General features: G+C 46.2%; 1 protein-coding gene across 1 annotated transcript; it reads right to left on the bottom strand.

Moving 5' to 3' along the window:
- Positions 1-2,806: 2,806 nt before the first annotated feature.
- LOC144144699 (chymotrypsinogen B-like) lies at positions 2,807-20,967 on the bottom strand. Its single transcript, XM_077676230.1, has 6 exons — positions 20,877-20,967; positions 20,381-20,564; positions 19,247-19,370; positions 10,356-10,521; positions 7,273-7,400; positions 2,807-3,157 (listed from the first exon to the last, which is right to left on the bottom strand). Exons 1-6 carry the CDS (start codon positions 20,935-20,937, stop codon positions 2,939-2,941), a joined length of 882 nt encoding a protein of 293 aa, XP_077532356.1. The 5' UTR covers positions 20,938-20,967; the 3' UTR covers positions 2,807-2,938.
- Positions 20,968-21,638: the final 671 nt, after the last annotated feature.

Raw genomic sequence — 21,638 nt, 5'->3', positions numbered from 1 at the left:
TGAAATGCGTGATCATAGACGAGGTGAGCATGATATCTGCGGACAACCTAAACGCAGTCAACTTGAGCCGACCCCATGGCTGCTTCGCATACTATTCATTGTTCCCTACGGGAAGATGGGGAGATTTCGTAACAAAGTTAATTCGCTCGCTCGTTCTCGCTTCTTACATTCTAGCTTACAATAATAAATATCGCTGAGAGAATGGAGAGAGAGAGAGAGAGTGAGAGAGAAACTTTTATTGAGTGACAGGGGTTAGGGAAGCGTAGTGGCTGCCGGTTGGAGGTCGGCTTGCCGTCCGTCCTGTACCACGCAACATGCACCCTTTGTATCATGCGGGTCACAGAATGCAATGAGCGCAGGCTCTGCAGCGACGCCTACCTGTAAGACCAGATATTTTACACGTAGACGCGGAAGAATACTGTCACCACGATGCTTATGCTCTGGCCATCATGAATCGGCCGGACGACCCCCCATTACGCTCCCTTAGAGTTCTCACCCCTTTCCCTGCCACGGCGGTGGAGGCGGCAATGGCGCTTATGGCATTACAATCTGGACCAAAAGCAGAACGTTACAATTGAAATTATATCTGTTACAAGATACTATGAATGACCTTTGGAAACTGATCGTAAGATATAGACTAAAATGGGCTCCTGAGACCTCCGAACTCATCATAGTCAGGTCGGCCGTAAAAAACGTCCCGGCAGCCAGCATATTACTGGATGGATAGCCGATTCCTTCTTGCCCGGCAATAACCACGCATGCTACAAAAAGAAAAGTAAGTTGCAAAGGTGGCTCATACTTAAAGGCTGTAAACAAGTTCTCAGATTAGTTGTCGGTATGTTGACTGCCGAGTTTTTCTAATGGGGCAACTGGTATTGAATGCACACGGCGAAATTAACTCTTTGCCGCACGCATCGAAGGAGAACGCTTTCTCCCACGAATCATCACTGGCATAAGCGAGCAAGCAAACATCGCCACTCACGCAGCCGACGGGGGAAAACGTATTTTACTTCGACGTCTTCCAAACAAGATACGCCCAGACCATCATCCCTACGGAGGAACCGTACGCCGTCAAGCTTACCTGTTAACGTACTTAGCTTGATTTGATGTTTTCGACATGGAAGTAGTTTACCACGTTTGTAGTACAGTTAAACCGGATGTAATGAACGTCTACATAACAAATTTGTTGATTTATCAAAAAAAATTCAATTGCGCATTGCCAGCCCCCGTAAAGCCCATGTGTTTGCGACCTCTAAGTAATGAAGGGCTTGCGGCGGTTACCCTTGATGTAAAGCCGAGCTGATGACCCATGTTATTTGTCATTTTACTGAAAAATTGGCCGAAAAATTGTACGAATTTAGCGAATATTAGAACTACTATAAGGAGCAGACCACTACAAAAACGTCTAGAAGTGCTTAGAAACCACCTTCATAAGGGAGTGACGATGGTCGAAGCTGCTAGCGCCATCCCGTGGCTAATGTAGCAGCCCCTTCAGCTGTAGCTTGTGTCGCATGACACCAGGAAGAAAGAGTAACTACACTTCATTTTTTTATCGCTCACACAGCAAACTACCTTGCGTTTCCACGTGTGAGTATGGTTTCTGTTGGCGACAAAGTTTAACGTGCGATGCATACCTGTCGCCTTATAGTCAAGCGTCTCAACTACTATCTCTGATGTCGGTTCGCCAGTGATGAGTTCTGCAGACACAAAATGAAACGTTTTGTATTTCTATGACAAGCTCGCAATTTTAAATGCCGTCTCCGTAGGCGGGAAAACAGAATGTCACAGCTCGGTTCAGTATCCAAGCTAGCACCCTCTCAACATTTTTTAGGGAGAAAAAGAGCATAAAGTTTGCGAAAAGGTGGTCTTTCAGCATAAGGTTTGTTCTTGAAAAGCGTTAAGGCGCCGATAAGTTCTAAAACGCAAAAGTGGTACCTACGCTGGTAAAAAGGGGGTACGTTTGCTGTTTTTCGGAGCATTGTGTAGTGCCTACACTCGTTCGGAAGCACCAGGCACGAATAACGCATTTTGTTAGCGTTTAATGGATCCTTGAATGGTGAGTTCCCCGTCACTGATGTCTAGAATTTCGGTTTCGCTTCTTCTTCATTTACTCGAAACCTGCGTGCAACAAAAACAAGCGTGTAACAAAAAACTTCGAACTTTTGTCAACTTCTTAATATCCAGGTTTTACCTCATAAGCACAGTTTAGAAACCTCTATTTATTCTTACCACATGCGCGAAAGTTTCGGCTCGCTACTTCCGCGAACTCCAACAGATCGTCTTTGCCTTGCCCATCACTTAAACCTCCACCAAAAATTGCAACTTCAGATTGTCAAGCAACCCTTAACAATTTCCTGTAGAGCAGGAGTGTCGTCACACTCCATGTACTGTAACGCTAGCGCCACGCTCACCAAATTCTAATCGTGTGGACTTACTTCATTGATTTTTGTTCGAAAGTTAAATAGCGGCTATGATTTCACGGTACTTAAGCTTCAAAAAAAGAAGCATTTTCGGCCAGCTGTGTTGAAAGGTTCCAGGTAGGAAGGCTCTAATGAAAGAACAATACGCTGGGCGCTAGCTTCTTATTAAGATTCCGAAAACAGAGTCGAAAATGTACTGACACAAATACAGTGCTAGTTTTTTGTTTGATGTTTAATACCATGTCTGTGCCGCTACATTCTGCAGAGAAACCTGTAAGTAGAAGCCAGCAAAGCTTTCGTTGTATTTTATTGAACGTAAAGCACCTAAGTAGGAATACCGTTATGCCTTTTTCAGAGGAAGTACCCAAAGCGAACCATGAATTTATATGTAGCAAAATGAAGACTTCAAAGCATCGCTTTATTCGGTTATAGTACCGTTCACCAAATGCTGCCAACTGTGTTTCTGATGTATATTCCGTTTTCTAATCGCGGCATTGACAAAAAAGTCATTGCAAAACCTACTCAAAACACGTAAAGCGCCGGGGGCTCCATGGATTGAGCCATGAACTTCCTGTGGCCAGGTAAGGCTGAATAAAATTGTTGGTAAAATACGAAACCCTCGTTGCAGTCCCTGAAGATTCGTCAATATTATCGAATATGTTCCGACACGTGTGAACAAGTCCATATAACGTCCAGGTTCCATTCTTGTGATAAACCATAGGTCCGCCGCTGTCGCCCTTCAACAGAGAAAAAGAAACTTTTTTTTAACTGAACATTGGCTGGGTAAATGGCTTAGGTGGTGATATATTACTGGGTTGAACACAAAAAATGATTATAGAGAGGTCACAATTAAATCTGCAAAACGCATTTGGCTGAGATTTGCTGCATTACTTGATTTCGGCTACTAGGGTTTAGCTGTACGTTTATCTATGATATGCGACAAACGTAGTACACCTTAAAATATTCATACATTATGAGGAAGTGCCACATTAAAGCCGAACAATGCGCTCATGGTGGGTTATATTAAAGGGACACTGAAGTGAATTTTTCAAGCTCCGGTTTTTGCTTGCACTGCGTAGACTGGCTGAAATTAGCACACTTTTCATCGTTTATCCGGTTGACTAATCGATAATTATTTTACAAAGCGCGAAAGAAGAAAAACTACCATGCGTGGTTTGCGGCGGCCGCACCAACTAAGCTGTGACGTTGGGAGGAGGGGGCACCGTGATTGGACGATGCCCAAGGTTAGTAATCAAACAAGTTTCGGTTTCGGTTCTGTAAAACAACATGTTTGACATCCGATGGCATCGTTGGATGGGCATTCTCAATATCACAGTAATCGTAGTACCGCGCTTCTGCCATGTTGTCGACTGTAAAATGCATAAGATAAGGCTACCAGGATGGCTTGGAATCGTAGCATTCATTGGCTGAGCCCTACGCAGTGCATGTACGCCCTCCGCGTCCCCGCAGACGCTCAAATGCATGCGCTTTTCCCCCATATTTGGAGCTTGCCTCACTCATGCCTGTATCGTAAAAAGCGTGTTCGCACCAGTCCAAGGGTCTGTTGATTCTGGCCTTGGCCCACTGCCTGCCTGCACTCGGTGCATATGGCAACAGCACGCCAATGAGAACTCGCTAGCGCACCAGTGCCAGCCTGCGCGAGTTCTGTGGACTAGTTCATGGAGCAATGAACGTTGCGGCCCCAAAAAAGGTGAACCCAGAATAGAAAACATCGGCGAAAAACGAAAAAGTGAACTTATAAAAGAAAAAAAAAGCATGTACCCGCGGGGATTCGAACTTGTGACTGGCTAAACAATTCGGGTGACATACCCAGTGCTCCAGACCACTAGACTACGGGGGGCGGGACGACGCCGATGATGGTGTAGCGCCACCATCATCATTCTCTGAAGCGCCACCATCATCATCAGCAGATTGGCTAGCTGGCACGGAACACACTCGGCACCCGACACACCTCGGGAACGGCACCGGTGTTCTACGCGCCTCGTCGTGTTCATGGCACAGCCAACGCAAACACAATAAACGTGGGCTAGGCCGCACCGCCTCATCGGCCACCTACAATTTGGTGACCCGGCAAGCGACTTCGCCATGGTTTATCAACGCTGCTTCCCCAGCCACAACGCGGACGACGGCACGCGAAGAACGTTCCCCGCCCTCCTAGACCTTACCTTGCTGATCCCGTTTGATTCCATCTCAAACCACGCTGCCTGGTTCGTCATCTTGGAGAGCCATTTTTATGTAAATGACATCTGCTCCCCGGAAATCGGGTACCTCGCGACACTACAGAAGCTACCTGCTGACCTCATTGAGCAGATCCAGCTGCCGACCCCAGACCCGGTGCGTATGACGACTTCAAGGCCGCTGTCCTAAACCACTACGGTATAGGAACGCCTTTGTCCACACCACCACGCCTTCCAACGGCATCCGTGGATTACACGTCGCCGGCAGGTCCACCCTTGCCTGACCAACAAGCGCGAGCCCCGACTACGACTTGCGGCACTTCCGAATTGGCGTTTTACTTAGCCAACTCGACGCCACACCATGGCGCTGTCCCACACGTTGTTGCGTCTCCAGCACAAACCAACCCGTGTGTTGACTGCTTTGCCGCTAACAACTGGGACACTTCACCGCCTTCGCCGCACGGCACTGGTGAGAAGGATCTTTCGGACCCTTCTCCTCCCCGCACACGCGAGCCCTCTCCCCCGTCACCGGTGGAACAGCTTCCAGTAGTCGACAACAGCTCGAGATCCTCGGAAGTGCAACTGACACTCGAAACTGATCAGACTGCCTCCGACAGTCCTGACACCCTGGCTACGATGGAGACACCGGAGAAACAATTGCTGGACAAACGTCTCAACAAATGTCGCCGAAAGAACAATTTCTTGTCTCCATGCAGTCAGACGCGCCGCAAACTGGTTACCCCACCTCGACCGATTCCCAGCTACAGGAGCGTATTCGGTATACGGTGTCACAGGCGCTCTGCTCTCCGACCCCGGATGAAACCAGCGCGAGTGCACTGCACGACAGGAACTCGACACACCGGTAGTTCGAAATACGCTTGTCGTTGGCGCCCTCCGCTGCTCCGTCTCGCATGGCGCGTGCGCACGTTGCCCAGACAGCGACACATCCCTAGAGCAAACACCACAGCGCAGTCAAGCCCGAACTCCGGTCGTCATTCTGCTGCACCCCGCTTCACCTTGCCGATGTCCTTCGAGTTACGTCTGCCATTCGCTCCACCATCAATTGCAGCAGCCGCTTCGCATCCCGCAATGCGTCCGCGGCCGCACTCCCAGCTTCGTCCACCAGAGGTTGCCCACATCCCTGATGCTACCTCGCCTACGACCAGGACCGTGCCGTTTAGTCAACCCCTGCCACTTGACCACTGATTGCCCACGGACTCTTCCTGACTACGGACAAATTGTACATACCTGTACATAGTGCATAGTGTATTTTCCTGCATTACTATTTACATTTGTCACTTTACCGCGCTTCACGCTAGGGGGGGGAGCCCTGTAGCGCCACCATCATCATCAGCAGATTGGCTAGCTGGCACGGAACACACTCGGCACCCGACACACCTCGGGAACGGCACCGGTGTTCTACGCGCCTCGTCGTGTTCATGGCACAGCCAACGCAACCACAATAAACGTGGGCTCGGCCGCACCGCCTCATCGGCCGCCTACAATGGAAACATAAGCTATATAATGTATAACCAGTTTACACTTTTAGTTAGTTTTAGTATTTCAAGCAGCTTAGGTGACTATTTGCTGTATTGCGCTCGTGCAGTAAGCGTCCCCCGAGTTTCCACAATAGCCCACGTCTAGCAATTGCATTTCGTAGACGGAAAAGCGTTCGCAGATACGTAGTCGTGCTGCTGACCGCTGTGCTTGTTCGCCCAGCGCAAAAAAAGTGCTTCCCGCACCCTAGTTTTACGCTGTACGATAAAAAATATCAGTTGATTTTATTTCCTTAGTACCTATATTGACTTCGCTGACTCTTCTCCCCCTTCAAGAGGCCTTATATTTTCCTACTGGCGTATCAGACAGCGAAGCGTCGGATGTGCGCTTGTGCAGCGCTTGCGTGAAGCGACCTTGACTTGGAGCTTGATACAGTGTACAAACTAACGCAGTAAAGAAAGGCACATTCGTCCATTCCCAAACGTGGTGTAGCTTAGTTTCAACTGATCGAGCGAATTGCGACGACCCGTCGGCGGCCGGCGGACTAAACGCTGGGCCGACTGACTCGGTCGCGGAAGGTCGGCGAGCCGTGCAGTAGCGCAGCCATTTGCCAGCTCCTCTCCTGCTGACATCACACGAAAACGCACAGAAAATGGGCGAGCGTAAATAGAGGAGAACAGCATGTTCGAATTGATTTTTCTACTAAATACATTCGCGTAAACGCGCTCAGAGTGGTCGAAACAGGGCCTAGGGACTCCGGACTACAATTTGCGCTCGTAATCCCGCATTGTTTACAAATCACTTCAGTGTCCCTTTGAAGTACTTTGGATCAGTAGAAGTAAAATTGCATTTGAGTTGCTGTGACAGGATGATGTGTATTACAGCGTTATATGCGCGCGTGTTCCTACGCACGTAAGCAAACAGGTTTCCGTCATCGACGTCAACATCAGATGCGCTCGTATCCAACTCTGCGTTTGCTAGAGTTAGCCCAGCCTTTATTTGTGATCATTGTCTTCCGCTTCACACTAACATTGCAAATTGGACCCGGGCTTACCTAAATTAATTCTTTCTCGTGTAGTTGAGAAAGTAGTTCGTGCATTTTGTGCATACGTGAGTAAGCAAGCTGCAGTAAGGAAAAGGAATAAAGTTGCACTTACTCGCCTATGAAATCCTGTAACACCTCGGAGACATATGAGGCCTTCTGCTAGAAGTGGGTAGTTAGTACATGGCATCTCCTGTACCAAGGCTTGTTTTAGTTCAGCAGAGTCTATCTGCTCGGCAGTGGCTGAAAGAAAAGGAAATTCCTGAGCGGTACGGCATATGTGACGGTCACATAGAAAGTAAGACCATCTGTTTCTTGTCACTCTATCAGTAAAATGAGAGTAAAAGACAAGGTATAATGCGAAATTTGGAATCACAAAGTCTCTTGTCTCAAGAGCAAACGCAAGTTTTTCGTTATTTGCGCCAGGTACTGCAACTGTGGGCGGCGCTCTCAAAGGTAGACACATTCGACAGATGGACGTTTCTAGCTGCCACGGTGATTACATTGTACTATACCGACTTCTGCTCAAAGAGTCCATATTGAATATTCAAAAATAGCTCTAGTCAAACAGAAAATCCGCTGATTATTATATTATAAAAATATCCGAATGTTGCGGAATGCCTACGTGGCCTAGCGGCGTTTTTCTTTAACCTAATTCAAACTTTCCATAGCTGGAGAGATATAAATTGTAAGTTCTTAGTCTGTGAGAGTCCACTGTTTACTTATAGACTTGAAAGCTCAGTGATCTGGGTCGTATATACAGTCAAACCCGGTTATAGCGAACCGCAATATGCGCCATGATTAGTTCGATATATCCAATACTTCGATATAGCCGAACCCGCCTATAACAAATTTATTGTTGCGAGTTCGCAATACACGGGAATCCCCTTACCATCCCCAAATGCAGAAACGAAGAAAATAAAGTATGTCATTACCATACACAATACAATCAATTTATTGCAAATAATAAAGCTACTTTCCGCCTTAACGCCTTAACTGCCTACTTCCAAAAAGCGGTGATTTTTGTTTTCCCTTTCGTTTTGGCGGCATCAACTAGCATAGCATTCCTTACACGAGACATTGCTTGCACCAGTTCGAGTCCGTGCCCTTCAATGTCGAAAAAATATTGGCGGAGGACATCGACTGCCGAAAGCACTTCATTAAGCGTCGGACGGCTTTCACTTGCGACATCCTCTGCCTTCTCGGTGCTTTTCATCACCATTACGACGGTGCTGCTGAGGGGCTTACAGTGACGGCAGCGTCGTCGTCGACACTCAGGAAATCTTCGAAGGACACTCCTTTCGTCACAGCATCGGGAAAGTTGGCGAGCTGCCGCCTTGGTCCGGACTCACTCACTGGGCGGGTTCCGTCATGAGTTCCGCGCGTCGGAAACAGTTACGGAAAGGCTCGGGCGTCATGTCACTCCATACGAGGGGCAATGTCTCAGTCGCGGCCTTTGCTCAAAAGTCGCGACCGTTCAAAATCTCAATCGCCGCTCCGAGACCATGCATTTTGGCGGCCATTCTAGGCATGCTGAGTTCGATATATCAGATGTGAAGTTCGTTATAAGGAATGTGTTTCGTGTGTATTTTCGTAACTGATTTATTTTTGTTCGATATATAGCATAATTCGCTCTATGCTGGTTCGTTATATTCGGGTTTGACTGTACAAGTTATTCAGTTACTCGAACGGTCTTCAGACGCATAGACAATTACTGCTCAGTGGCTCACCCAGTCGTAAGTAGCAAACATACAGCTCATAATCTCAGTCAGTTGTTTTAAGTGCGAATGCACTTCTTAAGCGAGCCTGAAGCGTCCGCCGCCGTCCGCATAGCAACAGCTGCGGGTGCGCGCGCTCCTCGTCTTCCTTGGCAACGGGGGGAGATGGGCGCGCGCTGCCTGGCCGCTGACATAGCACATACCCACGTGGGGGATTGGCCAAGAATCGGGCGTGAGAAGGGCTAATGCACCCGCTTAAAAGAGTACTGACACGAAATTTCAAAGCTGAGATCCGCTCTAGCAATCAAGTACAACGACATCACAAATAGGTGTCTGTGAATGAATGCATCTTTCTTTCTTTGTAGTTGGGTGTGTGTGTGTGATCTCTCTTTCGCGAACATTACCGAACCGCGCAAATTGAACTCGTGCATTCGCACTTTCACATTCTTCCCCTCGGGGAAATGCAGGGAATTTTTTCTTCCTTCTTATGTATCACCATTTCTAGCAGTAATCTACAAATACGTGCAAATATGCTTGCTATGTTTAGAAATGAAATTGAAAACAGTGATTTTCCTTTTCTTCATTAAAAACTGTGGTGTTTTACGGGCCGAAGCAGAAAGTGGAGTAATTGGCCCGCCTTTCTTGATGGTCCCGGATTATTTTTCAGTGTTGACGTTCTTCTCGCGCGCCGAAAATTCAACACACCGGCGTTTTTGTTTTTCACCTTCATCTGCAAAACAGTCGTTCGGGGGACAAACCGGTCTATATAGGCCCAGCACCACGACTCTTCGCCCTTAAGGCAGCGCAGCGAGTTTTTTTTTCAGAAAACTTTCGACTTTATAGTTGTGTTCTGGAGTGTATTGGTGGTTTAACACGCAAATCTTAAATTTGGCAGCACTAGCCGCCTAGCTTACATTACGCTATCACTTAGGATTTTATACATTCCTAAATGTCTAACATTAGCACTGCCGAGGCCCCACGCGTCTTCAAAACAAGAAGCGATGCTTAACACGAACCAGTCCACAAAAAGGGCTTAAATTTTGTCGTATCCAAAAAGAAGTAGCCGTGGTCCACGAGCTAAGCAACACCTGGAAGCGAATTAAATTTTTCTGATGCAGGTCCAGCGAAGTGAATTGTGTCAACCTTCAAGAGGAGAAAGCTGTTAGAGAACGTTGCTGTGACGCAAAGTGTCTACGCTGTCCAACGGCATATTTTTGCTTTCGCATTTGCGACCCCTAAACTTTTGTCTAAGTGTCCTTTGAATGTCGTCGGGCCGTGGGTTAGTGGAGTTGACAGTAAGTATTAATCGCGGTGGCGGATCTCTATGTGCATGCGTTGGCACCAAATTGAGAGAGGGGGAGGCATCTCGTGTGTGACCCGTTTGCTGTTTATCGTCTATGCTAGAACAATGAGACAAATTTTAGAAGTTCTTGCCGATTGCTTCTCCTGGGCACCGAAGCTTCATGGTGTCTCTGCTTACATGTCGTAGATCCCCATCCTGTCACGTAGTATGCAGAACCTATTGGGAGTGCTTCATGATGACTGGGAAGACACACTGGGGATATTGCGCTCGAGAAGTTCACTCTGTCCTGGAGTGTAATGATGGCGATGTCGTTCAAACGTGGCCAGCTTCCTTCTTTGATTGACTGTAGAAACAAAAATACGAAGTAAAAACCACAGCTTATTCGGTGCTTTACCTGGAGATCACAAAATATCACTGCATTTGAGCACTACAGTTATTTTTGGCTATTATCGGACGAAAACTGCGTGAGGTGAAAGAACCTCTCATCGCAAAATTTGACAAAAAAAAACAACTTTCTGATGAAAGCGCTGTTTCCTTCAATTTAATAATGATTCCTTCAGTTTAATTCATTGTTTTGCTTAAACAATATACTGAAATTTATTTGTGTAATAATAGAAACCCTATGAGTAAATACTCTATGCCCATTGGAGGGCATACAGTAAGGGGGGCATTTAAAAACGTAAACCAATACAATGCTTAAATTTAAGACAGGAACATCCTAAAAACAAAATATGAACGTAATACCCACTTCAAAGTACAAAGTGATCACTTTTTGGCCGTAAATGACCACTTGTGACCGTTAACGGAGCGAAAAAGCATACAATTTGTGAGAAGAAAAAACGGCATAGACGCAAATCCTCGTAACAGGCGTTATAATTTTTTAGCAGCAATAATAGCATAAAGTGCGAGTTGCTGATGGCGAAATGTTTCGGGGATAGATGGGGTGGCAATGTTATCAGACAGCTCATTCCAAAGCAAATGACACGACGCAGTGCGGATGAAATTAATCCATTGGTTTTACCGTATATGCTCATGAAACTGGACTGATTATACAATCAGCGTTACAATGAAGGAGCTATTTGATGTGGTAGCCGGGTTCGTTTAAGGGTGAAAAAATATTTGTGGAAAAGGCACAAACAGCAATATTACGCCGGCTGTCTAATGGTGGCAGTTGCAGGTCTAGATTTATCTGTGCTATGCTGGAATTGGTATTGTAGTTCCGTGATATGAACCGGGCTGCTATATTCTGCATCATTTCTATAATATTTATTACGTAATTCTGGTGAGGGGACCCAACTGACGAGTCGAATTCTAATTGTGGCATGATGAATGTTGGAAAGGCGAGTTTACGAATGTAAGTTCGTGAATTTTGCAAGTAGCGACGGAGATAACCCAGCCAACGTGATGCTTTGGCGCATAAAGACGTGATAAGTGGGACCCATGAAAGATCGGCTGTAAAGAGAACACCGTGGTACTTGTACGGAGAAGTATGGGAAAGCACAGTGTTATTTAAAGGAGCCATGAAGACAAAATACAAGTTTGTGTTATTCGAAAGATTTCGTGTTTTATAGTGCCCCCAGCGCTTGTCCGAATGCAAACGACGCTTTTTTCACTGAGAAAAAATAATCAATTTAAGTTAGAAGTTTGATTTTCCCGCTAAATCGTGTGTTGTTGTGACCCGCAATGACATCACAGACCGCCCTGCAGCCTAGGATCCCTTGATTCACGTGTCGGCCGTACAGGGTGGAGACACGTATACGCTGGCGCCGCCATTTTGGGTCGCTCGCTCGCCGCTGAAGCAAGTCATTGTATCAAAACCGCGCTACAATTATCGCCGCAACGCGGTTAACTGGCGAAGTTTGAATCATCTTATCTGTTTCGCGTCGCTGGATCGCGTGGGAAACGAAAAGAACGACTCGTTGAGCACGTTGACCAATTGCAGCGTCACGGGACCGTTCAAAGGGTGTCTCCACCCTGTACGGCAGCGGTGGCATCGAGGTGTTCACGCGTTTGTTTACGTTAAACCTAGATCGCGCCACCATACCGTGGCATGCCGTTTTCTGCCTTTGGTTTGTTTTTGACCTTCTTTAACCTTACTTGTTTTTGTTCTGGGAGAAAATAGTTTCCTGAAACATTCTGCTCGCTCGAAATATATGGTCACGTAAGACACCGTAGCAAGCGTCAATCAATCGGCCAGTACCGTCTGAGACGACCCCAAAGCTCCGCAGTTCTGTGCAGCTAAACAAGCATAGTGCGCGCAGTACCAACATCAGTACACATCGGTACTTCTATGTTTACATGTGCTTTCGTAACTTACACTGTTTTTCCCACTATTCTTACGGCTTTAAAAAGAATGTGCCCTAAATTTAAGCGCAAATAGCTTTGTTCAGCAAGCTTATAAACTCTGCCTAATTTGCGTTTGCTTTTGCCGCCCTCCGCCAATCGCAGCGCTGTCTCATGAGACATCATAGGTTCTGTTTCGGGAAATGAGCGAGTGGGTCGCATGGCCATTCCCTTTTTTCCTATTTATGTAGCTTAGTTAAGCGAAGTTTACATTAAAAGTGGTGTCAGTATGATTCTAACGAGTCAATCTTTTTAATGAACCAAACTTGTGTTTTCTCTTCATGGCTCCTTTAAGTGATAACGAAGTTTCGAATTTACATGTTTACGGCTGAAGCACATTACCTCACCCTTAGTAAAGTTTAATGTCATGAGACATTCGTTGCACAGTTAGAAATAAGGTTAATTGGGTGGTATGACGACTGTATTAATACACCAAGTTTTATTTACTTGTCATCATTAGCTCACAGAGAGATTGCGAAGGTTACTGTATTTTGGCTACTCTAAATACAAGGCAATTTGCGGGAAAGTACGGCTAGGGATTAGATGTAAGCCTTGTGTTACTTTATCGGAAAAGTCCCTATATAAATAATGTGAAATTAGCCGCCGAGGTGATTCTAACATATCTTATATGTCATGCTCATTTCATATGTAAATATGACACACTGAAGTTGTAGATATTGTAGATTTCACGTCTTCTCTCAATTTACGGGCGACTTGGGCAAGGAAATGGACAGCACCCTTTCAGTCCCTCCGAATAAACATCTAGGGCTTCAAAGTTTTAATCAACTAACCAAAACAGAATATGCTCATTCGCAAGTTGGACACAAACATGCTTTTCTGCACTCCTTGCAGTCTGCCATAGACAACGGAGCCATAAAGAGCACCGTGTAGGGTCTTAACGCGCCGACGCAACGCAGACGATGAGGCGCGCGTAGTGGAGGGCTCCGGATTAATTTTGACCGCCTGGGGATCTTTAACGTGCGGAGAAATCTCGTACACACGAACGTTTCTGCTTTTCGCCTCCATTAGAAAATCCGCCGCCGCGGCCGAGAATCTCACCCACGACCTCGGGCTCAGCAAATCTGCTTTCTAACAGCGGAAAGAGATCGAATGTCCTTTTCTTTTCACTTGAAGGAAATGTCTCAACTAGTTTACGAACCCCTCCGGAAGAAAGCACGGCCCAATACAGCTTTCTCTTTCCACCTTCGTGCAGTTAAAGAGATTATTCCAACATATTTTTAGCTGCTCCAAAATATAATTTATATGATCTTATTACGCGCACCAGGAAGATTAGTTCAAGAAGGCAAGAAACAAATACGGGCTCAGGTCAACCCTCGACGTGTAAGTAACACATACAACAATTTTTTCGGGTTAAATTTTGGTGCCAGAACACATTCCCGATATCTCGTCATCAGCTGATATCCACTTGTTCCACAGGCACCCCATTCGGAGGCAGACAAAGGTGGAGGGGAATTATATATTATTACCCGAAAGAAAAACAAGCACATGTGCATGGTACGCAAATAGAGAGTTTTAGCGCAGCGCTCTCTGCCGTTGCGGGTGCTAAAGGTTAATTTTTTGCGGCACGCAACTCTGGCCCCGCGCAGAGTGTTTCGGCACATTGTTTCGCCGGTTTTGCTTTGCGGCACACGAACCCTGATGGCGCCATCTGTTGAACCGCAGGCTAAGCAGCGCTCAACCGGTTGAACGAGCACCTGGAATTTCGCACGACTACTATTGAATTCAAAACGTGCACAACATCATAGAATTATTCTCCTACATAAGCACGCTCTTTATTGGAAGCATTAAATCACCGAGGTTACTTTTTGTTTGGGGTGTGAACAGAATGCGAGGAACCGCGATACATTTTATTCGGCTCAAAACCACCCCAAAATTATTTTTCGAAGAAATTCGACGTGAAAACGCACCTGCTTGCTCTGTGGGTCGGAAGCACAAAAGTAAAACGCGATAGTTCGTCGCCACATCGTCGTAAACATCACACTGACTTCACGCGATTTGCTGGGTTCGGCGGCAAGTCACTTCACTGTGGACAAAGCTGAGAAGACTTCTAATCGCACACCGAGCTGTGTCGTCCCTAGTGACAACTAATTCGGGACTCGCCGGAGCCAACCCTCGTCTTCCACCTGAGGCGAACGCGTCACACACCTAGCATCGGACGCCAGCCCGCAGGAGCCTTGTTCGGGCAGTCAGCGATTCCATGTTAGTTTCGCTCACCGCGAGATCAAAAGGGAAAACGCACGACCTTTTTAAGAAAACGGGAGAGAAAAAAATGGCTACGGATACGCTCAGCTCACCTTGGATGTGCAAAGCAAAACCTTGGATTAATCTGGTTGCGTCTTGATTTCGCTTGGGTAAGCTTTCATTTTGCTGTATTGCCGACCACGTCTCAAAGCCGTTCGGTTCCGTGCAACGCTACCAGAAGGAGGCCTGGAGAACACGGCATTCGCGGGGCGAGCGCGGCGTTTATTCATGGCGAACGCACCGTTCCTTTTCGCCGGGCGGGAGGCGAGTCACGTTGACTGAAACGATCCAGCACCCCATGCATTCGAGGCTGCGGGCCTGTTCGGCTTCCTCGGCCGCAGCTGCGGTAGTGACCGCTGTTGGCCCCGGCGGGCGCCAACAGCGGGCCCGGCGAATCACACGATGCGCTTCGAGGGGTGTGTCGCCGGGGGTGTGTGACCTTGCGCATGTGTGACCTTGTGTGACCTTGCGACAAAAGGTGACCTTGCGCATCCTCCACGAAATTGCTGGACGAAAGTAGTAAAGCGTTGCTTTAAAAACTTGTTCTCTAAGATGCAAGTTACTCCTCCAAGAGGCATGGTAACATTGAGGTGTTCCGCTCAAGGAGGTTGCAAGAACTTCTGGAGTGGAGACGGCTCTGGAGAACTGACGCCGACGGTTGCCATCTTGCCTTGGGCAAAAAACTCATTCCGTCGCAGCAGCCGCACCGCATCGGTCGCTTACTGCCGGCTCCCTGCTGAAAGCCTTGCGGTGTTACACGCTCGCATGAGTGCATTTATGGTTTAGTTTGTCGTGAATATTCTTCTGACGCTACAAAGCTGTAGAAATCGGAAATGCTGTGCTCGTGCGTCGCATTCGGCTGCGCTAATCGCGCCAAGAAGACGCCGGGGATAACCTTGGGCTTAGTTCGTTTTGTGTCTAACGAGTACTACAGCGTTATAAGTGTGCACTTTCCGACTATTTGTGCAGTATGGTGCCGATCCACCTGTTTACGCAATTGTTCACGCAGATATGCAAATGTTTTCACTCGTAGTTGCGGTGGTAAGTAGTCGAACGACTGCGCGAGATCACGTGTTTGTTTAATACTATTAAACAAACATGTGACATACTATTAAACAATGGCAGTAGTGCGGAAGCAGAAATTCCAGCACACATGATGTGTCCCGCAATTTCTGCTTGCGCACTAATTTATTGCAGAGTGTTTGCTCAGATAAATACAGGGTGATCGAAATTAAGCCAACAGGTGTTCTTGTTTTAAATAAGGCGCGTGGATTTGCGGGAAGACCACCTCTACAGTGAAGTTGTGCGCCCTGGGGGACATAGAATTAAGTGCTTTTATATTTGGCTTAATTAACTAACATTGTTTAATTAATTTTTAATGGCTGCAGTAAGCAGGCACGTTTGTAATGCAAAGTTAGACGCAATCGTGTTTCTGGGCAGTTTCATTCTGCAGAATTCTTCTACCGCATCCGAACTGCGAATTTTTATTGCCCTTCGCATGATTACGCATGCTAGACCACGATGACCGGCGCAGAGCTCCGCGCCTTTGTTCTGTGTTTCGATAGCGATTCCGAGTACTGCAGATTGCGATAACGCCAGCCAAGACGCCAAGGGCGCCAGTTATCACTTTTGTCTATGCCTCCACCCCGTAGTCAACCAAAAAACCATTCACGGCAGGCACGTGAAAAAAGTGTGTGGGATAGGCAGGTGGGGCTTTGTGCCGGTCCTCACTGTCTTGCATACGTAATCATGCGAACGGCAATTAAACTTCGCAGTTCAATATCTCGGAGTACAGATGCGCTTGAAGATTTCTGCTAAATGATACTGCGCAGAAACACAATTGCACCTAAATTTGCAATACAAACATGCCTGTTTACTGCAGCCATTAAAATATAATTAATGAATATTAGTTAATTAGGCCACCGACATCAATAGTTACCGCCTCCTTTGTTTTTTTCTGGGTGCATAACATCACTGTAGAGGTGATTTTTACGGACATTTAAGCATGTAATTAAAATAAAAACCGTCGACCTAAAATTGACCACCCTGTGTAGTAACGACATAAACCAAGGCAGTGACGTCGAATATTTGATTTGCGCTCAGCCCGCCTTACGCGAGTACTCGCAGGGTTTTGATTGGAGTTTAATTGTAAAGGCGAGGTTAGCCGAGCCGTTTTGCTTAGCTTTATACAAATCATTGATGCAATGCTCTCCCGCGTTCTTCGTCTCGCGGGTGCTACTCGCGTGCAAACGTATACGGTTAGCGAGGCTGTGACGCCAACAGTAACCTCCTGCGCGCAGTTTTCTTTTTAATAGCGGGTTGATCGTGTGCGAATGTGTGTGGTTAACGAAGTTGAGAATGTAATTAAGTAACCTCCTGAAAAAGAGAAAAAAAAACCAGTGCGAGGGAGACACGAAATGTGCATCAATCGTATAGACTGTGTACCCTGAATAAAGAAACAGCTGTGACCAGCTTAAGGGTACTACATATACATTTTGTAAAATACAAGGAAAAGCTAGAAATGGCAGCGACGAACGGAAACAGGGATTTATAAAGTGTGGGCCGCATAGTAACTCAGCATGCTACTTAATTTGGCCTTGTGCATGTGCCATCAATGGGGATGTCGTATGAACCAATAAACTTGCATGTTGCAGCACTGTTTGAAAACAAGTCGTCTCGATACACAGTTCTGACAAAGCTTGTTTGGGTGTGACAGTTGCGTGATTCACATTAATGAATTCCGGCACTGCTGCTAGAAGAAGCAAGCGCCCACTAATCACGCTAGAACAGAGGGGTACAGCACTTTTCAGCGTGAAATGCGGAAATTAGTAGCCGTTTTCAGGCGGCACCTCTTGCCATGGTGTGCAACATGTATAATTTTAATACTTAAGGGCGGGCTATAACCTTACAGACACCAAATAAACGTTTATTCAAATGAAAGATTGATTGATTATGACGTTTTAATGCCCCGACGCAACGCAGACGATGAGGCGCGTCGGAGTGGAGGGCTCTGGATTAATTATGACCACCTGGGCATCTTTAAAGTGCGCCGAAATCTCGAACATACAGGCGTTTTTGCTTTTCGCCTCCATCAGAAAAGCGGCCGCCGCGACCCAAAATCGAACCTGCGTCTTTGTGCTCAGCAGCCCAACGCTTCAGTCACTTAGCCACCGCGGCGGATTTTATTGAAATCAAAGCAATAGTGGTATTTCTAGCACAGAACTAGGATCTTCACCACGGCTCTTCACCACTTAAAGAGATGCAAACGCTAATTCGCTGATCGAATCACGTCAATAGTTTATGTGAAAGGCGAAATAAACGCTTCCGTCAAATAACCTAATCGAACAATCCAATTTAGCTATCGGTATCTCCCGTGTAAACCCAAAGGAACACGCAATACACTAAGCGTCCCTACCAGCTAAGCGCCCTTTCTACCCACGGCAATATGGCCGCCGACCGCTTTCCCCGGCTTCACCTCCCTGCGTTGCCGGCTATGGGAGGCCTCCACTCCAGAAGTTTTATACAACCTCCTTGGTTCCGCTCTACCTGCCCCAATGTTGTAAGCACAGAGACAGGCAATCACGTAGACGTACGGTCCAATTTGCCTGAAATAGCGTACGTGTCACGAACGTCCGCTAGGCGCAGAAATGTTAAGTAGCGCACTGCGCATCTCCAGTACAGGGACGTTAGGAAATAACGCACGATATGTTTTTACGTAGGCCTCCGCACGATATACTAAAACTCTCTAATAGCGGCAGGATCGACGACGCGAGGATCGGACTGTATACGAAAGTCGCTGACAAGCCATTCCGTAAACACTGCGAAGGTGTGGAGATCTAAAATCTGAACATGTTATGTTGCCTTTGCGAGCTTTCGTTATCATATGCTAGTCCCTCTAAGACCGGTAACAATCAAGCCTAGCCATTCCCTTCTATTCTGCAGTACCGTATCCGTATCGTACTCAGAGAGCACTGGCAACGCGTTGCACGAACTAGAGAGGGCCAGTCGCCGGCAAGACTTTCTCCGGCCGTGCGGAAGCTTTCCTCGTAAATATCACGCAAAAGGGTATTGCGTTTTCCTATGCAAGTACGCACCAGAAACACTGAATAAACAAAAGGGGCTTTAAGAATAATTGGCGCTGTGCCGAAATTTTCGCTGCAAATCGCCTTGAGTGTCACGAATGCTGCAGAGGGCGTGAGTGAGGAAAGACAGGCTGCATCAGAACGAGGGATCAGTTGGAATTGAAACAGAGCTTTGTTCGCCTAAAATAGTTCTATTAGGACCCCTAAAGACGTGTGTACTAGCAAAATTTCACGACAATGTAGTATGGATTAGTGCAAATACACAAGCAATATTTGTAAGGTTCGCTAATTGAAGCGTGTTTTTAATTTCGCCGCGTTCTTTTTAGAACTCCTGTCATGTCCAGTCTGTATAGGGTAAAGAAATGAAACGGCGACACTTACCAGGTGGCATGGGTATTGAGAATGAACGCAGACTTTTTTCACCTTGCGTACAAGTTCAGTTTGGTCTCTGGTGGTGCGTTTGTGAGACCCCAGATGAACAGTGAACTTGGTACCTCTAGTTGGACTGAAAAAACCAAACGGGGTGCATTTCTGATTATGTCACTGGAACAAATTGCAATGTACCCATTACTTATAACGTTTCACATTGTTCTTACGACGAACCATTTCAATCTGCTTTTTTGCAGTTCTCGAAACTCATTTTTCTTGTTCTTCAAGATTTTCAATGCGCAAACTATTGTACGTTATTACACGGTGTACACTGTATCCCATATGGCCGTATAAATCCTTGCGCAGGCTGTAAATGGCTGCAGGTGGATTCAACGAAGGAATTATAGGAGCACTTTGAAAAAAAACAATGCTGTAGTAGCTTAATGACGTTTTACATGTGGTGTAGCATGTAGTAAAAGTCTAGGCTTGGCTTTTAATGGAATTGTTACCACGTTCTACGTTTTGGAGATGCCGGTTTTTAAGCATACAAGTCTTTTTTTTTGATCAGCCTTTAATAAAGGATCTTTTGTGGCAAACAAACTATTCCGTTTGAAAACTGTCACTCTCGAGTTTTAGAAAACCTTTTTCTCACAATCAAATACTGCGATTTCGAATCATGTGCCTTCCTGTAAGGCCACTTTATTTTAGTCGCAGCACAGTATGCCTTTGCTTGAGGGACATATTAACCTAGTACTTACCTTCCCATCCTGGTATTAGCACCATAGCATACAAGAGTTGTGTGCGCCACTGTTCTTTTGTTGCGATTAGGTCAAGTTCCTCATGTGACAGGCTTTTTAAGAAAAAAGTCAACTCAGGAGGAAAAACTGGTGTTGTGTGAAGGGTCTTTTTCATTCTATGGGCGCTACATTTACAATACAGTGCTCTGTCGTTATTTGGCACGCAAATAAAATGTATGGCTCCAAATAGGCGCTGTTAATTATACTTGATTTTTGCAGCAAACAGTGGGCCGACGAATGGCTACTAGTTGCTGTTGCAGACTAGGCACTCATGAAAGCCAATGGATGAAAAGCTATGCATTCTCTTAGGACGCCAATATGCACCTGCTTAAAAAATAGCTCGACTCACCAGATGCAGTGCGCAGCCGTAAGCACATGTTGGTGGCTGATCAAAACACCCCCGCAGAAGTCTCCACCGGCACTATCGTACAAGTCAGCCGTCCAAGGCCAGCTATTAGGGACGGCGGCCTGGCCGCCGAAAATTCGGTCCCCGGACTCCAGCACGGGCTCGATTGCAGGACGTCCGCAGTTCTCTGCCCACAGAAAACGGTAAGCAAAGCTTCAAGCTAGAGTTATACGCTACCGTATATATAACGTTCAGCGATTAGCAGGCCACCCACCACAAAGATGAGTCTTATTTTGTCCATAGGTCCATATACAGACCGAAGATTTGAGGAGAAGCCGTGTCTAGGCTTTTGGCATGAGCTTAGTCTAGAGCGCATGTATTACCGTGGTCATAATGTTGGCTGCTAATTCGTCTTGTATCATGTACCTTTTTCAGCCAATGAAATATTGTGGCTGTAGTCACATTTTTATCTCTATGGCCAACATAAAGAGCGTCTCACCTTTTCCATTGGTCAAAGTAGCACCGAAAAGCAGTAAGCACAGCAAAATTGCATTTTCCATTTTTCTCCTACGCCGTTTTTTCTTACTACACCAATTCAGAAAGTAGTGCTAAATCTTCTGTACTCGGAGCGATTATATATACTATGTCTTATCATGTCTACTTTACACGAAAGTACGCTATGCGCTTGGGAATGCGTACGTAAATGGGGATAACGGACCTTATCTATGAGTGGCGTGTTTTGCTCGGTCACGAGATTGCATGCGGAGCACTTAAATGCGGGGCCAACTGTTTTCGAATAGAAAAGTATGCGGCATGGCAGGTGGCCTAATGTGAAAAAAAAAATTAAGGGAAACCTACAATCGAAACTAACAATTGTTGTCGTTAATGTGTGTTTTTATCTTATTTCATGTGGTTTCATACTTGACGAGTTATGCCGATCACAACGGTTTTTTGTCAATTGAATACTTCTCTAAAGAAGGACGTGGCCAAATGGATACGAGCACAAGCGCCTGACATGAGTTCAGAAAACGGCCGGTTGCGCCCTCCTCTCATTTTAGTGTAATACTTTTAAAAGGCAGACCTGGAAACCAAGAAAAAAAACTATTCATAAGGCCAAATGATGAATCTTGAGATAACAGAAAATAACGAAGCTGCAAAGAACGAATTTGTTATTGAGGTAAGCCAGACATCCTCAAGAAAAAGAATTGGTTTATGGGAGGGTAAAATATACGGTTAAAAATACAAAGAGACACAATAAACA

The sequence above is a fragment of the Haemaphysalis longicornis genome, unplaced genomic scaffold (assembly GCF_048455015.1).
Source record: "Haemaphysalis longicornis isolate Haplotype H1 unplaced genomic scaffold, Haemaphysalis longicornis Haplotype H1 scaffold_7, whole genome shotgun sequence".
NCBI classification, from domain to species: Eukaryota; Metazoa; Arthropoda; class Arachnida; order Ixodida; family Ixodidae; genus Haemaphysalis; species Haemaphysalis longicornis.
The sequence above is the reverse complement of the archived record's forward strand: the minus strand, read 5'-3'. Positions and strand labels throughout refer to the sequence as shown.